The sequence below is a fragment of the Sycon ciliatum genome, chromosome 1 (assembly GCF_964019385.1).
Source record: "Sycon ciliatum chromosome 1, ocSycCili1.1, whole genome shotgun sequence".
In the NCBI taxonomy this organism is placed as follows: domain Eukaryota; kingdom Metazoa; phylum Porifera; class Calcarea; order Leucosolenida; family Sycettidae; genus Sycon; species Sycon ciliatum.
Window position 1 is genome coordinate 84,354,938 of NC_088643.1, and position 20,367 is coordinate 84,375,304.

The window sequence follows — 20,367 nt, forward strand, 5'->3', positions numbered from 1 at the left end:
TAGGGAAAGTGCGAGCAACAGTGCGGGAGCCACCAAATTCCTTACAAGATTAGTTGATTGTCAGGAACTATCGATCGATTACCGAGTATTAAATCAGTATAATCGTTTCAGCCTCGCATCCAGAAGACTACGATAAAGTTTTTGATCTCAGGCTGTACAATCATGTATAGGTGAATTTCCCCCCTTGGCACTTCCTGTCACCGTGGTTACGATGCCATCATCATGAACCCTGAACAATTTGTAATTGAGTAGTGATCCGTAACGTATAGAATAAGAGATACGAAAATATAAGATAGCCAAAAAAAATAGATTTGTGATGGAGTAGTGATCTGGTGGCATAATCGTATGCTGTGTGCATGTCAAGGAGTGAGATACAAATCGAAAAGCTCAGCGATAGGCTGACTGGTTGTAGATAAACTGGTTGGAGGAAAATCCGCATCTTAAATAGGAGCACACACACGCAATAGAATAACCACCAGTAGAGACTGCTCTTGCAGCTAGCCGCCGCCGCGGCAGCAGCTATCGCTGCTACGCGGCCTGGGCTCAAACTGGGCTCAAAGGCAGAAGACGCAAGTAAAGGGCCTAGACGGTATGCACACTGTGCGGTAAACAGAGCTGGAAGTTCACGCAGGCATCAGGAAATATACGACAGTTCAGCAGTGAAAGGAGGACAAAAAAAGGCTTCAATGAAATTGAATGTCACGTAATTTCCTCAAGACCGAGAGTCAAGAGGCTTCATGCGACACAAGACGATGCTTGGCGGAAATTCTCATGTACAAATTCATCAAGGCTCACAGAGTCAGAGTAGTTGAAATGCTGGCCACTTGCAGTCCCAGGTGTTGCCAGTGTTATCGGTACTCATGCAACGGCATATTGCTACATGCCAGTGTTATCAGTACTCATGCAACGACATACTGCTACACTATCATATGCACGTACACAGTAGAGATGGCTGTTTCATTGCCTTGACATGGGCCATGAAGGGTACGGCCACTCTGCGTGTCTAGTGGATGCGATGTGTCAAACTACAGATTGCAGGCACATACATAGTACATGTCCACATATACGTGCTGCGGGTGTGGCTGCAAGTGACTCTGGACTACTGTGTCCACATATACATGCTGCGGGTGTGGCTGCAAGTGACTCTGGACTACTGAGTACTGTGCAACTCCAGGCAAGCCATGGGTACAACTACCCCGTGCAGGAGGTTTAGGTGAACTACGAACCGCTGCTTGATCCAACTACAGCGCTATGCGCATCACATGCGCGTATGTACACTAACATGAGCAAGTGCCTCTGCACTGCAGGTAGAAATGAAACAAAACCCGGATGGAGCTGGGCTACGGTGGTGCATATGTGTGATGTGCCTGTGGACTAGTGCAAGATGAGTGCTAGACAGCATAATGAACAAACGCGGATGTTTCTCACACTACGTAAGGACAGTGTATCGTACTTCGGATGCTGATGTGGTACGGGTTGATTTCTATGTTATTGTGTAAGGTCGAGCACGAACTTTGAGGGTGACGGATTTCGTTGGATACTACACACTCCCACACAGCAGGACAGAAGAGAGTAGAAACCCGGCCTATAATGCACAAAAACACACACAATGACAGCAACACACACACACACACACACACACACACACACACACACACACACACACACACACACACACACACACACACACACACACACACACACACACACACACACACACACACACACACACACACACACACACACACACACACACACACACACACACACACACACACACACACACACACACACACACACACACACACACACACACACACACACACACACACACACACACACACACACACACACACACACACACACACACACACACACACACACACACACACACACACACACACACACACACACACACACACACACACACACACACACACACACACACACACACACACACACACACACACACACACACACACACACACACACACACACACACACACACACACACACACACACACACACACACACACACACACACACACACACACACACACACACACACACACACACACACACACACACACACACACACACACACACACACACACACACACACACACACACACACACACACACACACACACACACACACACACACACACACACACACACACACACACACACACACACACACACACACACACACATCACCACCATAGTAGAATACTATGATAATAAATTTTCTAATCAATCAATCCAGCTAATACTCAATCACAGAGCAGTCACAGGGCAGCGCTTTGCAACCAAACAAAGGATGAAGAACGGTGAAGGAGATGCTACGGCATGTAAATCTGTGTGTGTGCGCGCACGCGCGCGTGAGTGTGTGTGTGTGTGTTTACACAAAACCAGCATGAAGCTGTTCCATACAGCAGCTGGCCATGTAACACGCCTGAAAACTGGTCACGGAGAGACAAAGTTAATGTCAGGTATGACTCACCGCAAAATCAGAATGCTGGCCGCCTCGCCTGCTGACTCCATTGGCTGAAGTTGCTGCTTGGACTGGACAGAAACGGGTCATTAGGTGCTACCTGCCTGCCGGATGATGCCATTGCATTTGTTCCAACAGGCATGCTCCTAGCAACAGGTCTTCCGCCAAATAAGTCTGCGTTGTCAAACACTGGCCACCAAACACAAAGAAGCCAGCAAAAGCAGGAAAAGCAAACGAGAAGTCAGCAATTTCGCAGAAGCCCAGGGAACGAACAATATTCATTTCGGGGAGAGAGTTATAGCCGAAATTTGCAAAGCAGGCTTCATGAACGTACATGTGTATATATGCGTGCATGGCATTTGCTGCTTGCGAAATCCCCGCCTTTGAACAATTCACACTGTATCATGCTCATGCATGCGTGTGTCGGTGGGTGACATACAGGGCTGCTCCTGAATGAAATCCAATCCAGCGAGACAATGCCACGCTGGGCGCTGTGCACGCCTATCTCCGGGTCTCCTTCACATTCAAAGGATACCGGTACTCTTTTGTATGCTACAGTATGGCGATTTCACTGTGAAGCCAGACTTCAGAACAAATGCCTCGGTCAATTTTCTTCAAATTCCGCAGATTCGAACAGGTTCATTCGGTTACCTGTTGACAAAACAAGGGGGTTCCCCGTGAGTAAGTCCCTCCGAACCCAGCTCTGGCTTTGACTCATACGAATACGCCTACTATTTCCAGCTTGCAGTGGCCGGAAAGTATGTTGTTCATGACTCACCAGTACTGCTTGCATCACCCACACTACTGGCGTTGGCCTGGTCGGCAGTCGTGGCTGTAGCTGCAAACATGCAGAGCGCAGTGTACAGAGCGCTCTTTCAGTAATCAATTCAGTAGCTTGGCCATGGTACAACGCAATCACCAAAGTTGAATGTTAATTAACAGTCCCTAGTCACTGCATGATGAAAGGGATGCTGCACATACTAATACATGATGAATGGGATGCCGCACATAGTAATACAGTGGAACTTTGATAAGATGTACCCGGACCATGGGAAGCAGAAAAGTATACTAATGTCTTACTACTATCCAATGTACCATAGAGTCTTGTATTAAAGGTTTCCCAGAACTCTCAATTTTCTGTACAGCAGGTTGACTGAATAAATATCATGCACAGTGCCTCAAACATATCCCCCTCCCCCGAATAATCTTTTAAGATTATGGGTAGGTGGGCTTCTTCTGTGAGTCGAAGACTCAAAGACTCACAGAAGAAGCCTGCCGGCACAGCTCCTGCACTGCTTGGATCATTGTGGCCCTGCAGGATAGATGGAATGAACACAAAATAGAACATACTCATGATATGCTGCTGCTGCTCAGAATGTGCTACATGTACTTGGAGGCACGCCATGGTACACCACTGCCCTCCTAACATACACATGCCATGGTACACCACTGCCCTCCTAACATACACATGCCATGGTACACCACTGCCCTCCTAACATACACATGCCATGGTACACCATTGCCCTCCTAACATACACATGCCATGGTACACCACTGCCCTCCTAACATACACATGCCATGGTACACCATTGCACTCCTAACATACACATGCCATGGTACACCATTGCCCTCCTAACATACACATGCCATGGTACACCACTGCCCTCCTAACATACACATGCCATGGTACACCATTGCCCTCCTAACATACACATGCCATGGTACACCATTGCCCTCCTAACATACACATGCCATGGTACACCACTGCCCTCCTAACATACACATGCCATGGTACACCATTGCACTCCTAACATACACATGCCATGGTACACCATTGCCCTCCTAACATACACATGCCATGGTACACCATTGCACTCCGAACATATACAGTCAAACCTCGTTAGGACGAACACTGATAAGGCGAACTTTCCATTAGTACGAACTAAGGCCAATCCTATGGTTGGCCAGGCATCAATTCAAGTCAAAATTAAATCATTCGTTTACGACGAACTTCTGTACAGCGAACTTTCGCGAAGACGAACTATTTTCAAGTGTGATTTGAACAAAGTCAGTGTGGTCATGTACATGTAGTACGAACTTTCGGTCCACGAGCGTGCGCGCGTGCGCTGGCTGTCTTTTCTCTTCTTCTTTTTTCAATACTCGAGGTACGTACAGTGCAAATTGTTTTCAAGCGTGTTTTGAACAAAATAATCAGTGTGTTATACGAACTTTTGACACAGTCGTGATTCATTGCACTTTGTCATTGTACTTACCTGTTTCTGGCTTATGCTAAGAATAACATGCTTCCCATGTACCACAGCATGCACCTTCACGTAAATACAATCCATCTGATATGCATATCGATTTTTTGTCAGATCTGGATAAGAAGAACTCCCGATAAGACAAACAAATGTGTTCAGTTCCTTGAAGTTCGTCCTAACGAGGTTTGACTGTACACGCCATGGTACACCACTGCCCTCCGAACATATACACGCCATGGTACACCACTGCCCTCCGAACATATACACGCCATGGTACACCACTACCCTCCGAACACTATACATGTACAACATCTATGAAATTCGGACGTTGAGCCAATAGTATTCATGTAAAATTGTAAAGAGAAAAGGACCTATAAGTTACTAGTTATGACTAACAGTCCACCAAGGTAACCAAGGTAACCAAGGTAACGAGATAATATACAGTCAGATGGCGTGTTCCTCAATGAACTTTCCACACCTAAGCCTTCCAAGTTGGAAGGTTTGCGCTTCATAGATGTGTTGGAGCTAGGTGTCAGGTTGTTGAATGTCTCAGTACCCCAGTCAGTTTTGTGCCTTGTTGTCGCACCATCTGACAGTATATTATCTCGTTACCTTGGTGAACTGTTAGTCATAACTAGTAACTTAGTGGTCCTTTCTCTTTACATGAACAATGAACATCTATGAAGTTTTTTAGAACACGGAGGCTCCACTGCAGCCAATTCCGGCATAGCACGATCAGTCAACGACCTTGGGGTAGTTTTAACCGTCATATAAATTTCACCCATTGAAACGCCGAACGAAATTTCAACTTTGCCAGGTCATAACTTTAGTTGTACTCACTCGATTTTTATAATCTTGGGCTCGTTGGAAAGCTCTGGACGAGACCAGCACGATGATACCACATTCTTTGCCTCAGCAGTCACACAACCAGCGCTGGAACGCAGCGACATCGTCTCAACGCCAGGCATGCAAATGACAACTTCAAAACTCCGCCATGGCCGTCTCCTTCAGTGTTCAAATTTTTTTTGAGAGATCGAGCATTTCGTGAGGAATACGTTGGTCGCGAGCAACAGTCACAGAGCGCGTGAAGAAACGGGGAAATCCCGTGACGACGTCAGCCGCGCGCCCAGCGCAGCGGAAGTGACAAGCGTGCAGTACTCAGCGCTTGATAACTCTGCTCAACTACATCGTAGCTCAATGCGGATTTCTGCAACAGAAAGCCTGGAAAATTCGCAACCGAATCGATAGTAAATTTTCTGTCGTGGGTAAAAAATCATTCCAGTGCGAGTATTTCAAATGATGGGTCGAATTCGACCCACAAATGTATGGTCTGACGGTTAAAGGGTTAAGGACATTTGGGCAAGCATCAAACCACCAAAGATGGTCTGGGAATCCCCCGGATAGCATAACACTGGGAATCCCCTCCGGATAGCATAACACTGGGAATCCCCTCCGGATAGCATAACACGGGGAATCCCCCGGATAGCATAACACTGGGAATCCCCCGGACAGCATAACACTGGGAATCCCCCGGATAGCATAACACTGGAAATCCCCCGGATAGCAAAACACGCCAACTTGCGTGCCTGAGCAATATCCTGCAATGAACACAAAATGTACGAGAAGGGACCATCAATGCACGGTTCAGTGTGCAGCAGCACGTGAATCTGGCATAGACAGTATAGCATACATGACACCAACACTGTGGTGCATGCACGCCTCATACACAAGAACCAACACGCCGCATTACTAGATCGTCCTGACATTACTACCGACTAACCTCAAGAGCAGGCATTGGAGAGATACCGTGATCACTTGACTGTGATGACCAGTGTGCAGCTTCATCTGTCGTGTTAGAGTCGCTCAAGCTGGATACCAGATTGGAGGTTAGCAGCTGGTCCATGTTGAACTCGTGTACTTGCTGCTGCTGCTGCTGCTGCTGGAGATGTGCTGCACGCAGCTGCTGTAGAGCGGGTGCATGATGTTGCTGCTGCTGCTGCTGCTGTTGCTGCTGCTGCTGTCCATTCATCTGGCCCACAGTGGGAAGGTATTGGACTCGTTGCAGATATGGCTGCGCCGCACCTCTACTAGACAGACCGTGTGGCAGGCCAGGAACAAGCATGTGGTCCACAGAGCAGGATAGGTTGGAAAATTCAGTATTCTCCAAGCCATGGTCAGTCCGCCGAGGGTAGGCGTAAGACATCGACATAGCACTCTGCTGGTGGAGAGATGAATGAGGGCTGGTCGCTTCGGCTTTGATTTTCGGGCTGCTGACCACATGGTAGTCAGCCGAGCCGATGGAGCCAACATGACTGTTATCCATGTAGCCAGTGCCTACACGTGACTCACTGATGGCGTCCATATCACTGTTGTCTTCATCAAAGCTGGATTGGGTGCGTTTGTACGCCTGGGCAGCCGGTATGGGTACTGACGCCGTCACAGAAGTGCGACCCATTGTCACCGACCCAGCAGTAGCGGTGGTGCCTGTTGGTGATACAGACATTGCCTCCGCAGTGTAGGTCGGTGTTGCCTGCTGGCTGAAGCCATCCACGCCTGACATATCCACTGGAAGCAAAGGTGGAAAAGCGGCCTAGGAGTTTTATCGAAAGGGCATACAGGTGAATAAACGGGTTCTGGCTTTTCATAGACCTTTGTATCAACACACCACGCGGGGAAGAACGAGAGAAATGAGAACGCAAAGAATACAAAACAACACGGCACAACACACAACGAAACAAACGCACAACAGCACAAAACGAAACGAAACAAACACACAACAAAACAAAACAAGCGCACAGCAGCACAAAACAATGCAAGGCAACACACAACACCACAGAATGAAACAACGTACAGCACAACACACTGCACAAATTGCAGATACGAGTCAGTTATAGCCATGTTCACTTGAAGTTTTGAATTGCACAATATGATCAGAAACGCCCTCGATAGTGCGCGCTACTCAAACGAGAACAAGCGGAAGGGCACCCAGCTGTTGACTTGCAGATACAAATGCCTGAAATGGGTGTATGGGAACTGTGCACTATTCAAAGAAGACAAGAAGTCATTTCTCAACTATCTTGCTGCGCTCGACTGGCGAGAAATGAGAAATTTTTCATCCCTGTGTTCAAACTGGCATAGAGAGTATACTCTGCGGGTACTTGGAACAAATCACCATGATCAGTTGATCACTAAGACATTGGACGGGTCTTTGATGGGTCACATAAAACTCCCACACAAGAAGCCCCGGGTACAGTTAGTCAGTACAACTCCCCTAGTTCCTTACTGTAATGACCCACACAAAAGCCCATGCACTTATAACGTTATGCGTGTTTTTGCCATATTTGCCATTTTTGCAGGTCGATTGTTCTCACCTATAGCCGCGTGTGCTTGTCATTGAGTCACCAGTATGAAAAGTGGAAGTTGCGGATCAAACCCTGTAATGGTCGTACGAGTATTAAGGTGGCGTCAGTGTGTCGCGGGATTGGGCTCACTTATATGCCCACGCGCTTATATGGGAGGGTATGCTTACACTGTACCCTGATACAGGAACATGCGCTTTCATAAGCGGCAATGCCGTAGAGTATAGTGGCATAGGCATAGTGGGATGGTCTAAGACCATGATTGAGAAACAGAGGGCACCAGGTTCAAGTCCTGCTTGGAAGCGGGATATTTTCCAGCCGTGCTGCGACCCACAGTTAAATGGGAACTCATGGCCTGGCACGAGGAAAACATGGATGCAGTGATTGGGATTTTCGGTCTTTAACCACTTGCTGGTGAGCTGATCTACTCACCTCTCACCGCTTTAGGAGCTGCATCTGCGCCTTGATCCTTGAACGGTGGTGGTATTCCTACGGATGCGGAAACGCTCTGAAGCGAACCGTGAAATATATGTTTTGCCCTAGAGTCTGGGGCCACAATGAAGTGTGTAATATACAAGTACAATGGTGTCACATCAATGAGCAATTCACTGTCAAGACTCACATCACAAGAACACAACATGTTCACATGCTAGCCGGACAACTGTGACATTGTTACCAACCAAAACAATGGATCAGTGCTGCACCAAGACACATAATGCTTTGCGTCTTGACAGTCAGATTTGCACTGCAGCACAGCGGGAATCATCAGTCTACTACATGTAAGTAAACAACTGACACAGACAGCAGCGAGCGGTACCAGTACAACTTACTTGCAGCCGTACAGTGTACAATGAACACTACACTTCATACACCAACACACCACAAAGAAACGTTTTTAAACGTAAAGTGGGAGGTAAAGGCCCGGGTTACATGATGGAGGAGGAGGACTAACAAGAGGAGGCGGAGAAGGTGAGGAGAGTGTGTGTGTGTGGGGGGGGGGGGGGTAGGAAAGCCATGAGCTGTGCATTATAACCGACCCACTGGAGAAAAGCACACAATCCTCGAAATAGGCCAACAGGGCTGACTGCCTTGCATTTCTTTTCCCCAAGTCTCCAGATTAAGTGGACTTAGCAGTGCACATGGCCAGATTTTAAGTGGACTTAGCAGTGCACATGGCCAGATTAAGTGGACTTAGCAGTGCACATGGCCAGATTAAGTGGACATAGCAGTGCATATGGCCAGACAAAACATGACAGTCATATCCATGTCCAAACTCACAGTGCAATATTGAACCAAGAAACTCACAGTGCAAGATTGAACCAAGAGACTCACAGGGCAAGATTGAACCAAGAGCCCCAATGGGGTACAGCCCCTTGCCCCACATACTAATTTTGATAATTACCAGTGTCACAACACAGTAGTCGGATGGAGCACACTGCTAGTGCTAGTGCACGGTAGGTATGCTGCATCACAGACCACCATGCAAAGCATGTGAGAACATGGGCACGAGGACAATGGAGCAATGGGCAGCAGCAGCCGCTAGGTGTCCGTGCATACTAGGCACACTTACCGCCCAGATTGTTCCAAACCTCGTCAATGTCGTACGCTGACTTCGTCTCATGGTACAGCTGACAGTCTGGTAATAGCATGGGTCATGACGACACACACGCACACACGCACGCACACACATATACACACCAGTAACGGGAATGATTCATATTCTGCCACTGGTAAATTACTATTCACTTGGAATGAGCACAGACATATTGGTACAATCCGTTTTTAGTGACCCTTTCTGCATCCAGAAATACGATGACACAAAGGCGAATGCTAAAGCTGATGAAGTTAAAATCTTTGCCAATAACCTTGCTTTGACTAAGGTTAATTCGTTAATTCGAAGAAAAGTTTGAAAAGTACAACAGGTAACCCCTACTCCTATCCCAACCACTGGCACACCGCACGCATACCCCCACACACATTAAGTGGACCTAGTATGTCAACAACGGCATGAGACCAGTCAACACAATGGCAATTAAACCATCATGAACATTTGCAGGAGAGTTCAGGTGAGTTACAAAGAATACACTTACTTGATGGCTTTGGAGCTCCAGCTACTCGCACAACAGGAAGCCACGCCGAGGAGAGAAGTAAACACAGCACGCGTGCATACACAGACAGACAGACAGACAAACAGACAGACAGACACATACAAACATGCACACATACAGACTCGAGTGAGGTCAGCAACAGCAACACTTGTCTCAGGGTGGCAAGGTCGGTAGCCAAGCAAAACAACATCCATTGTGGCACCCAATCAACCTCTCAAGGGTCAGTTCTAGGCAACAGAAGTCACCTTAGGCGGCGCTTCGGCCTCTAACAGTAACACCAACCATCAACCAACAAGTGCACAGGTGTTACTAGGTCTTCCATTGGTTTCTCATGATTTAGGTGAACTGCTGATTACGACAGTTCGTTACTGATGATATGCACAATTATTTCACCCATACAAGACGCTCTTTTGCTAATACCAAGTGCACAGATATATACAGTAAAACCTGGTTTAAGCGACCCCCCCCCCACGGTGCAAGCAAAAGCGGTCGTTAAAACCAGGTGGTCTTTAGAACCAGGTCCCACAGTGTATGTGTAGAACTGTCGGTGCATGGAAAAACAGCCGTTAAGAGCAGGTGGTCGCTAAACACAGCGGTCGCTTACACCAGGTTTTACTGTAGTGTAGAGGAAACGCGTCACGTAATACGTGTCATTGAACATCTCCTCCGCCTTTTAGCAGAGCCAATGCTTGACAAAAAGAGCACCCTCCATAGCTGCAAACTTCCTTTCCTTATGTGATAGAGAGCTGGTAGCAGGGTGCATACATAGTTGCCTACATAGTACGGTATTACTAGACTAGAAGTTGGAAGTTATCCCCTACAAGCACTCAACGCACTTTGGTTTCGGATCAGGGAGTGTTGACTGCTGAGCGCACCTTGTCGCAATGTAGTTCGGTTATCGAAATGAGCGTGTGGATAGTAAGGGTTTAAGGCCGCTGAGAAATAACCAGATACTATGGAAATTTATAGAACAGAAAAGGACCAAGGAACTGCAAGTTACGCTATAATATCCACTAACACCACCAGTTACTTGACAATCCTTTTCTTTTCTATAAATTTATCCTTGGCTCTCCATCCGAGTCTATACTATGGAAATCTTGTTGCTTCACTCGGCTAAAATAGGCTGTGTTTCCATGAGAGATTTTAACCCGTCATGAACACAGGCTGACAGCACGTTTACATGATGCATTGCACTTGAGACCCGGGATGAGATTTCAACCCAGGTCGATTTCAACCCAGGTCGATTTCAACCCTCTCCCGGGCCTAGTGGGCGGGTTGAAATCGAGAAATGTATTGCTTTGTGGGTATTTCGCACCAAGTCTGCACGGCACTGCACAGGCGAATTTCCTGCCAAAGTAGTCATGTGACCATACAGGACTCTAGAAGTGGACTTTTGTCGGCATATCAGTAATCATCGACGGGGGGGGGGGGGGGGGTCAACCCTCTTCATGTAAAAACCCATTTATATTTTTCCATCGTACAGACTTTCAACTGACCAGGGTTGAGAATTCTCCTGTAACTAGACAGCCTCGGCTTATCCTTTTTAATTCCCAACAATCATGAGCCACTTTCACAAAATTAGGATATCCCCAACAATAACAATGCCAATCCCAGTAGCACAGTGCAGTATTGCATGTCACAGTGTCAAGCACGACCCGAATACTACTAGACAGGTGTATCAGTGGCAGAGGAACAGAGAGTTCAACCAGCACTTGATGCATCATAAATGTACATTCTATATTATACATTATAGGGACACTATTTTAATCTTGGGAACTTGTGACACGCTGACACCCGGCACATGATGAAACTCTTTCCCCGCCACCCACAATGCTACCTAGTACTAATAACTTGCACAAGCCACCAGGTCAAGATACTATCTAGATACTAGTAGTAGTACTACTAGGGCATCACCATGTGATCACATGACTGGAGAGTGACCACGTGGTCAGGCAACACTGGTAACCACTCAATGAGACGTGTGAAGAGTGCAATTAGTACAATTACCGCAACACAGCCAGCGACAGGGTGTGCCTGAGCAGTAAGCACTTAGGGCAGCCTGCAAACAATAGGTAAAATGTCCTCAACACTAAGTGGCCATTGCCATTGGTATACACACACACACACACTGTATACATGTCCCCATTCACACCGGGAGATCATTATGGTACATTGTAGTGTAGTGTAGTGTAGTGCAGTGCATGCAGTGATGGTACATGATAGGCACAATGTCATTGATCAAGAAGGGAGCAGTATTTATATTTAATATTTACATTCCATACTCCCGCTGCATGCAGCTCTGGATACACTGTTACCTCACTGCGCTGCTACAGTACCAGGCTGGTAGTGGCAGTGGTGGTGCTCCAGGCATACTTGCGCGTGCGCGCGCGTGTGTGTGTGTGTGTGTGTGTGTGTGTGTGTGTGTGTATGTGTGTGTACATGTGTGTCAGGAGATCTACTAACTAAAAAGGTTAAAAGTATAGCAGTAATCCATTACAATAATCACATGACCGTCATCCTTTATGGGAAACATGCTCAATTACAAATATTCGAGAGTACAGACGCTAATAGGCAAATGACTGATGGGATCGCTCCGCTGGCTGCAACATTCTGTAGCTACTCAGGCGGTACGATATTATCCAGACTAACACGAGAAGGGCTGCAGCTGTAACACCATAAGCCAGAGGAAATTCCGCAAAGTGTTCTAGCCTTCTAGGTGACCTGAACCCGGAAGACACTTCAGCACTGAGTTGTTCCCAACGTCACCCTACACCTATACCCCCAAAACAAAGGAGGCAATTAACTTGTTAACGCCATCATGTGCCGATTCATGACATGGCAATTTTTTGATTTTCTGAGACAAAAATGTCATGAACACTTGAATGTCCACCACAGGCAATTCTGTTTGGCCCCTTGTATTGTGTCAGTTCTTGTCACACATACAGAAGAATGTGAGCATCACTCCGGATACTCCTTGACTAGGTCACGTAGGCAGCCACAGTTTGAAAATAGTCAAAATACCCAACTGGTACAATAGCCATGGGAGAGCGAAAAATAGGCAAGTAAACTAATCCGGTCACTAAGTGACTACACAGACTCCTTCCCATCCTTTACACATGGGCAATGGAGATCAGTAGAGAGATGCCCCTAGCCTAGTCTAGGTACTAGGTGCCCAAGAGGCCTAGCTGTCCAGCAGATCAGTGCACTATCCCAGCACTCTACAGGTCCCTAGCTTAGGGAACCTTGGAATCATTGGACTCCTATCCACACCCTGGATACCATTTGGCTCACACCAGCTGCTGACACAGCACTTACAAACCTTATCAAGTATTACACTTCAGCACAGCATACCGGGGACACCATTAGCAAAGAATGTTGTACAAGTGATGGAGAGTCTGATGGATAAGACATGTCTTAGAATCCAGATGTGCATTCCGATACACACCTACCCTGTCTGCAGCATACCGGAGATACATGAAATTTACAATCCAAATGAAGAACTATTTTTAAGAACAATGTCATGTAGTATACGAGTAGTATGTAAAATGGCGGTCAACACACGTGGAACTCAGTTCACATGCTCCGTACCACCATTGTGGGTAGTTGAGAAACAGAGTCGACTATTGCCCGGAGTACCCACAGACAGTACAAGGTCAGACAAAGCCAGTTGTCCGGCAGGGGTTGAGTTTAGTCATAGGCCTGGGCTCAAATTGAACATCCGCAAGCTATGCGAATGCCGGTGCTCCCCACTGCAAGCTACCAACACCGGCTCCAGTACCCGAATCAGATTATTTGCTACTTCACAGTTCACGCCTTGAACAAACGATCTGGGCTAAAGGTCTCCCTCCCTCCAGAAAAGTATGCTGGCTGAGGAGGCTCAAAGAAACCCAAAATGCCCAACAGACCTTGACAGACAGGAGACAGATGGCAAAGGAGGGTGGCTTAGCACACAAGTACATATTATGCAAACCCAAAAGCGGACTAGAGCCGAGTAGAGGCTTAGTGGCGGTACAGTAGTGATGGCAAGCGGCCATGGAGTCAAGCTGTTCACTATTCATAGAATCCGCTCTGTCACACTGCCCACGCACTGCTTTCTCCCCTCCAAAACTGACAGTCCTCTGTGCTGGCCGCACGCACAGTGTGTGCTGGCATCATGTTTGTTTTCTGAATGGCAGTCTTCCAAGTGCATGCAGGGTTTGCGCAGAGTGGCACAAGCCCATTACATTTACAGATACTGGTGGCGCTGCCATTCAGTCAGCGTCTGGCGTACTATGGGACATGAGGCTACCAGCAGTGCTGCCCACGCATTTCCTGGGTCAGTACATGCTCCACTCAAGTAGAAAGACATGAACATACTCCTCCAATCAGTGGCAATCTCAATCTGCACATACCGTATTTCCGCAGGACATCCTCTACCACTCAGCACTGTACCATACGGCCCATAGTCTGACAATGCCACTACCAGTCATTGCCTGCCTGTGACAAGGATCCACGCGGCAGGAATCACCTTGGAAAGCCCCAACACACTCCCTCAGCTATGCAGCCAGGCTCCACCAAGAGCCCCCCATTGAGAAGCATTTTACCCATTGCTGGTCTACGGTGCATGCAGAACAGGCTAGAACAGGCCACGGGCAGAACCTTCACTCATACTCATCCATGTAGTCATGATCCACTGAGGAAGATGCCCTACCGGCAAACTGTGATCCACTACCTGTACTAGCAAGACATCCGAAACTATTTTTTTTAAATACAGCATGCATATAATTATGGGGTATGATCCCAGTGGTGAAATACATGCACACAATTCAGTCTTTTCTTTCTAATTCACCTCCACAAAGAGCTGAACAAAAGGGAGCAGGGGTCTATTTGTATTACATGCACAATTTCTTTCGAGGGCAATACTTCTTTGCCGCATACTTCACTTGAAGTGTTCAACAATACTTGGGGCCATACCCCGATACCCCGATAGCTAGTATCTTGCATCAGACAGTTTGGCGGAGGAACATGGCTACCAATGCTAGCACGAATCGACTAGCTTATGCTCAGTCTGCAATAGCAACCCACACGCGTCTCAAGCTGCGGAGAGTACTGTGTTGTCCTTTGTGGACTTCTGGCGCATTTCCTTAAACCACGTTTTGCTAGCCAAAATTAACTGTACACTTGCAAATATCGTGCTACACTCCACTCCACATATTATATTACAATTCACGAACAGCAACCGTGCAACCAGGCCGTTGAACCACAGAATGCCACCCTACTACGGCAGATGGCGTCCACGACAAGAGTTTGCCACCAAAACACAAACCACCTTTAAACTCGAAAACAAGCCAGTGGCGTTTTAAAAGTGTTATGCCCGTTGACAGGGATCAGAGTGAGTGCACATGCCAATTGCCAAATGCCCCATCTATGCCGTGCACAGCTGACTTCCTTGCTTCCATAACAACACTCACACAATGGGGTGGGTGGGGGGGGGGGGGGGGGGGGGAGAGCTGGCCCCTTTTTTAGTTTCGTCCTCATATCTAGTGTTATGCACTGTCTATGTCTAGTCATGGACTCAACACATTCTTGCAGCTAGCACACTGGACTTTGACAGGCTGCTGCAGAGCGGCCATCAGAACGTAGTCAGGTTCATAGCACAGTACGCAGTGCGGGCTCTCTAGCACTTATGGGCACCGATAAAACAATCATTATTCAAGTAAATGGGATTATATGAGTGTTGCACTGACTCCCCCCCCCCCCCCCCCCCCCAACATCGAACCAAACAGAACATAGTATAATGGCCCAGTACGGTGCAAACACAGCTACACAACGGGCCAAGCCTCACCTAGCCATGATCATCTACCAACAAGCAAACTGCTTGAACAATTTGCTTCTTGCATGTCTTTGTAAACAAGTGTAGTTATTGAGACCTGTAAGTGTATCGGTGTCTACACTTGGATGTGAGCCGGGATACGATGCAACAGGCGCAATCCTTGCAAACATCTACAATGAACTGTACATGCCCATGGCCATTATGCTCTTAAAGCCATTCTGATGAGCACGACTATTGTACAAGAGCGAATACACCCCCCCCCCCCACACCCCCAACGTAAATTCGGACACGTACAAGGGGGAGATACGTCATCATCGTTGCCGTATAATTGTACACATGCTACCTAGCCAGATCTAGGTGGGTGTGCCGCGTGTCATGTCACACAACTGCAGACAGTAAGAACGTTACGGGCTGCACGACTGTGGCGTACTAGTCAGTGGCGTAGTGTGGTGCATGCACTACCAGAGTACTGTGTGCTACACTGCACTGTATTGCAATTCACTGCAGCAGCTCAGAAATTATACATGTTAGTCTCAGTCTGCAGACAGAACTCTTTCGTCCTTTGTGGACTTATCAGCGTAGCACAGAGAAAATGAGGCCGAACCTGATAGCAATGAAAAATAAATTTCCAAAGCCAGATTAAACCAGGACCGAATGTGCCTGGCCAGAGTGCTCAAACTGACAAGTCAGTGAGCTCTGCATAACGCAAACAGCAAAGGCACTACCCCACACGAGAGATGTTGGACTCAGTATAGTTTGTACTACAGTCGGCGGTGGGCGGGTGGGTGGCGATAACTCTGATACCACTACACGTACCAGAAAGAAATGTTGTGGCCTCCACCATGGTGCTACACTGCGAATGGGATGATATTGAGTCTTCTGTGCAGGAGCTAAATGTGTGATGTACAGTGAACTCTGTGCTCGCACTAGTGGGGTGCATGGTGCATGATTGGCCAAATGGTTCGACTGCAGACCTTCCCAACGTCAGGTTTGGGGTTCAATTCCCAGTTTGTATGAAGACACATTAGGGACCGAGTGCCAGGTTTCTATTGGGGAGACAAATGCAACGATAGAGAGAAGATGAGCGCTGCCTTCACTACGTTTAGCCCATTGAAGCAAGAGGTCCGTAACACGTCCTGTGCCAGCGGTCAGATTCCACTATGCGTTTCCATTTTTCAGCTACCGTTCTCGGAGCTATGAACTCTTGTCCGTACGAGACTGGCGGCATGTCTGGACAGCATTGCAAGAGGGACCCATTGTTGCCCGCACCTAGCATGCATCTATAGCACTACAGCTATAGCCAGATCATCGCATAGTAAGCCATGTGATGGTCTGCCGGCATCTCCGCAGAGGTTGGGCATTGAAATACCAAAATGGAACATTGAGGTCTGGTGTCGGGCGTTGCCGGGCAAAACGCACAAGCCGTAGCTAGGCAGTGGAAGCTTGATCAGGGACAGATTTTCGGGGGGGGGGGGGTGTTCTTTATCGTAGCAAGGAGAGATCGTCCGTAGCTACGGATCTTCATCATGACACGACATGATTTCGCAGGGAGGGGATTAAACGCCGCTCTTTTCGTTTTGTGAAAAGCTGTGACTACGGACGGCTCTAAAAACATTGAGACGGAAAAAACAAACTTCGACATTTACGGACGGACCCCTTGCCGCATGTCTAGGAAGGGGGAGAGTAAGCTCTCAACCACACATCAACCTTGACACAAATCACACTAACAACAATGTTGAACCACCAGCACTACCACTAGTCTACATGATAGTACTCACTAAGCATCTTGGCCAGGACCATATCGATTTCCTTGACGTTCAAGTAGAGGTGATGAGGTTGCACACATCCATCTCGATTGCAAACCTTCCCCAGTCTCTCGCCGTCAGTGGACTCGAGCGGTACGCCTTGGAAGAGCACCATGGTCACTAGATCCAGCCGCCAAACTTTATTCGATTGCCTAAAGCAGTCAATGCGACGCATCTTGCCCTTCACATCACCGTTCGTCATCACGCACTCCGGCGCTGCACCGTCCAGAGTGTTTGTTATACTGCGAACGAAGTGATCGCGGCATTCCGGGTTGATATCCTTGCGCAGCTTGGTGAGCAGGCGCGTTGCCCAGGCTTTCTTTCTTATGACCAGCTCTTCTTCGATCTGCATTCGCATCTTACGCTCCATTAGCACGGAGTCGCATGCAATCGGATCTCGGAAGCGTCCAGTTGTTGGTGGACTGCCGTCCTGACTCTGGTGAACAGACGAACTGCCACTTGCTGCACTGCCCACGTAGCCGAGCCTTTCCTGCTGGCGCTCCGTAGCAGCATTTCGCTTCATCTCGCGTTTTTCATGCTGGAGTCTCACCCAAGCATAGCTGCACACCTTCACGTGAGGGAGCAGAGCTTCGATGAAATGTCGTTCCGACTCTCCTCCATCCATTGCTGGGGTCTGGGGTTGCTGAAAGTACAAAACATAAGAAAAAGTGTAACACAAATGTTAGATATCTCGTTTGATGAATGCGGCGGACAGCAACAATACCAAACACATCGGCACGCAGTAAAGAAAGCAATTTGAGCCAAAGGATGAGAAATTAACCTTACCGGATATGCTCCATCGCTGGAAGCTGGAGTAAACAACTGTTGCGACCCACTGCTGTTCGCTAGGTCAGCATTGATCGATGGGAATGAAAAAGCAGCCGACATTGCGATGCCTTGCAGAAACTGCTTCCGCGTAGCGATAGCTCACTCTCTTTCAGCCCACTATGGTGTCCCAACTCTTCTCTACCCAGCACCACCAGTCATTTTCCGACCATTTGATGACCATCGACAGCAACACAACACACAAGTCGCAACGAAGTAGATCAACGGATCACGGAGTAAATGTTACATGTATGTTCAGAAGTAACTAACTTTACTCTTTAGTTAGTTTTCAAGGAAGACCGTCATAATGTTCTTGTGCGTTCCTTTCTGGCTTCACATAAATATCTACAGTCAGTACAGACTACATGTACCACTACTGCACTACATCATTGTATGAGACTAATGTCGTAATGAGTAATGTGTGATGCTTGCTGCATAGCGCATGCAGGATGCAGCATGGTAAGTAATGCATGATAAATGCAGACAGTACAGACCAGGCCAGGGAGTAGTAAAATACTCCCTGGTACAGACCATACTGCGCTGCATGAATTTTATGTGGCCGTCTACGAGTACTGACTGAGTGAGTGACTGACTCAGTGACTGTAGTAATCATTCTACTCATTGATGCGATATACTGAGTCCGTATGTCACTATGTCACACACAGACAGTATGTCACCATGGTCACTATGTGTCCACACACTGACACAAACAGACACATACTGTGACCTACACTACAGACTACAGTGTGTAGCTGCATACTGCATAGCATTATTACTATTATAGTAATAATTAGTGCAGTGACTGCACATGCTGGTATTCCGTAACCATGGTAACCAGCCGGGCAGCTACTCGACTCCCCATGGCATGGGGCCCAAGCAATGCCCAGATTACACTCTTATAATTTTAGTTATATTACACTCTGAGTCTCTGACTGGATTATGATGCAAATAATTCCCTTTACAACTGGACTCTGGAGGCTGTGTGGAGCGCTCGAGCGTACATGTACAAGTAGATCTACTACGCTACTAGTACTGAACTATTATTATTAATTTTTTTGGCTTTATTTGAAAACATACTGGGCGTCGGAATGAAGAATTCGAAAAGCGCAAGCAAAGAAGGCAATAGTGATAAATCCAGTCAAGTAAATAGGAAAAATCAAATCAAATAAATAGGAAAATCCAGAAAATAACATAAAAGAACCAAGTCAATACAAATAGGGAATACCATTTACCAAAACAAAGTCGGAGCAAACCCGCATCCGCAAACACCATCCAACTACACTACTACCAAGGGTTTAGGTACTATAGCAAGATTATACTCTTGCGTTTTCAGTGGTACTAGTATACAGTCATGTACATGTACATGTGTACTAGTGGTGGTACTGGTACACTGTCACTGTGTAGCTAGACAGATACTGAGAATGTGAGACAGCGCCTTAGACTAGAGGATTTGTGGGCATGCTTGAAAGTTAGTTACTTACATAGTAGTAGTAGTAGAATTTATTATTTTACTAGGGAATTACTGGGAACCCTAGGAATGACTTGTATTGTACATGTAGTTGAAATATCCTGCAATATTATTTATTTTGTAGGTGCGTGACTACTACTTCATGCACGACTTAAGGTGGCGATCTACCTTCGCGGATAGTCCACCGTAAAATACAAACATCTCAGCCAATTCTCTTTGGAATTAGGTCAAATTT

General features: G+C 47.2%; 1 protein-coding gene across 2 annotated transcripts; it reads right to left on the reverse strand.

Annotated features, from left to right (window-relative positions):
• Positions 1–217: 217 nt before the first annotated feature.
• On the reverse strand, positions 218–19,007 carry LOC135805964 (nuclear factor 1 A-type-like). Of its 2 annotated transcripts, XM_065320089.1 has the most exons (10): positions 18,626–19,007; positions 17,813–18,482; positions 10,205–10,225; positions 9,685–9,750; positions 8,547–8,660; positions 6,536–7,320; positions 3,758–3,806; positions 3,273–3,332; positions 2,504–2,683; positions 218–1,585 (listed from the first exon to the last, which is right to left on the reverse strand). In XM_065320089.1, exons 1-9 carry the CDS (start codon positions 18,725–18,727, stop codon positions 2,511–2,513), a joined length of 2,040 nt encoding a protein of 679 aa, XP_065176161.1. In that variant the 5' UTR covers positions 18,728–19,007; the 3' UTR covers positions 218–1,585; positions 2,504–2,510. The 2 variants fall into 2 exon arrangements, with proteins under 2 accessions (XP_065176161.1, XP_065176162.1); XM_065320090.1 differs by lacking the exon at positions 8,547–8,660 and having other exon boundaries at positions 18,626–19,006.
• Positions 19,008–20,367: the final 1,360 nt, after the last annotated feature.

Excerpts from the sequence above, each read along its gene's own strand:
- LOC135805964 (XM_065320089.1), bottom strand. The coding sequence starts at position 18,727 with ATGTCGGCTGCTTTTTCATTCCCATCGATCAATGCTGACCTAGCGAAC. Across the intron at positions 3,333-3,757 it reads TGTGCCGGCAGGCTTCTTCT|CTACAGCCACGACTGCCGAC; the intron begins GTGAGTCTTTGA and ends GCATGTTTGCAG. Across the intron at positions 2,684-3,272 it reads GGGTGATGCAAGCAGTACTG|TGTTTGACAACGCAGACTTA; the intron begins GTGAGTCATGAA and ends TTTGGTGGCCAG.